Source organism: Trichechus manatus, unplaced genomic scaffold (genome assembly GCF_000243295.1).
Source record: "Trichechus manatus latirostris isolate Lorelei unplaced genomic scaffold, TriManLat1.0 scaffold00008, whole genome shotgun sequence".
NCBI lineage: Eukaryota > Metazoa > Chordata > Mammalia > Sirenia > Trichechidae > Trichechus > Trichechus manatus.
In genome coordinates this window covers 33,690,164-33,690,592 of record NW_004443944.1, presented here as the reverse complement: position 1 = coordinate 33,690,592, position 429 = coordinate 33,690,164, and the positions used below count along the sequence as shown (strand labels likewise).

The 429-nt window shown below is 62.7% G+C and overlaps 1 protein-coding gene across 1 annotated transcript; it reads left to right on the top strand.

Annotated features, from left to right (window-relative positions):
- Positions 1-429, top strand: TMEM74B (transmembrane protein 74B; the record flags this gene model as incomplete). Its single annotated transcript, XM_004370609.3, has 1 exon — positions 1-429. A coding segment is annotated over exon 1 (396 nt), but the record flags the coding sequence as incomplete, so codon positions are not given.

Here is a 429-nt window from a genome sequence, read left to right as displayed (position 1 = left end):
GGGCCAAGGGATGAGCTGAGGCCTTCCTTCCCAATGGCATCACCCCCTGGTCTGGAACTGAAGACACTGAGCAATGGTCCCCAGGCCCCAAGGAGACCAGTGGCCCCACCCAGGGAGGGTTTGGAGAACATCTGCTTCTCCTTGGAGGAGCACGAGACCCGTTTCCAGAACTCCAGGGAGGCCGGACTGGGCAGCTCCCCTAGCCCCCCAGGGGTTGTCTTCCCACAGCCCCGATTCCAGCGGGATGATATGTCCCTGCATTCAGAAGAAGGGCCAGGCCTGGAGCCTGTGAGCCGCCCGGTGGATTACAGCTTCATCTCTGCCCTGGTTTTCCTGGTGAGTGGGATACTCCTGGTGGTGACAGCGTACGCCATCCCCCGCGAGGCCCGCGTCAACCCGGACACAGTGACGGCGCGGGAGATGGAACAG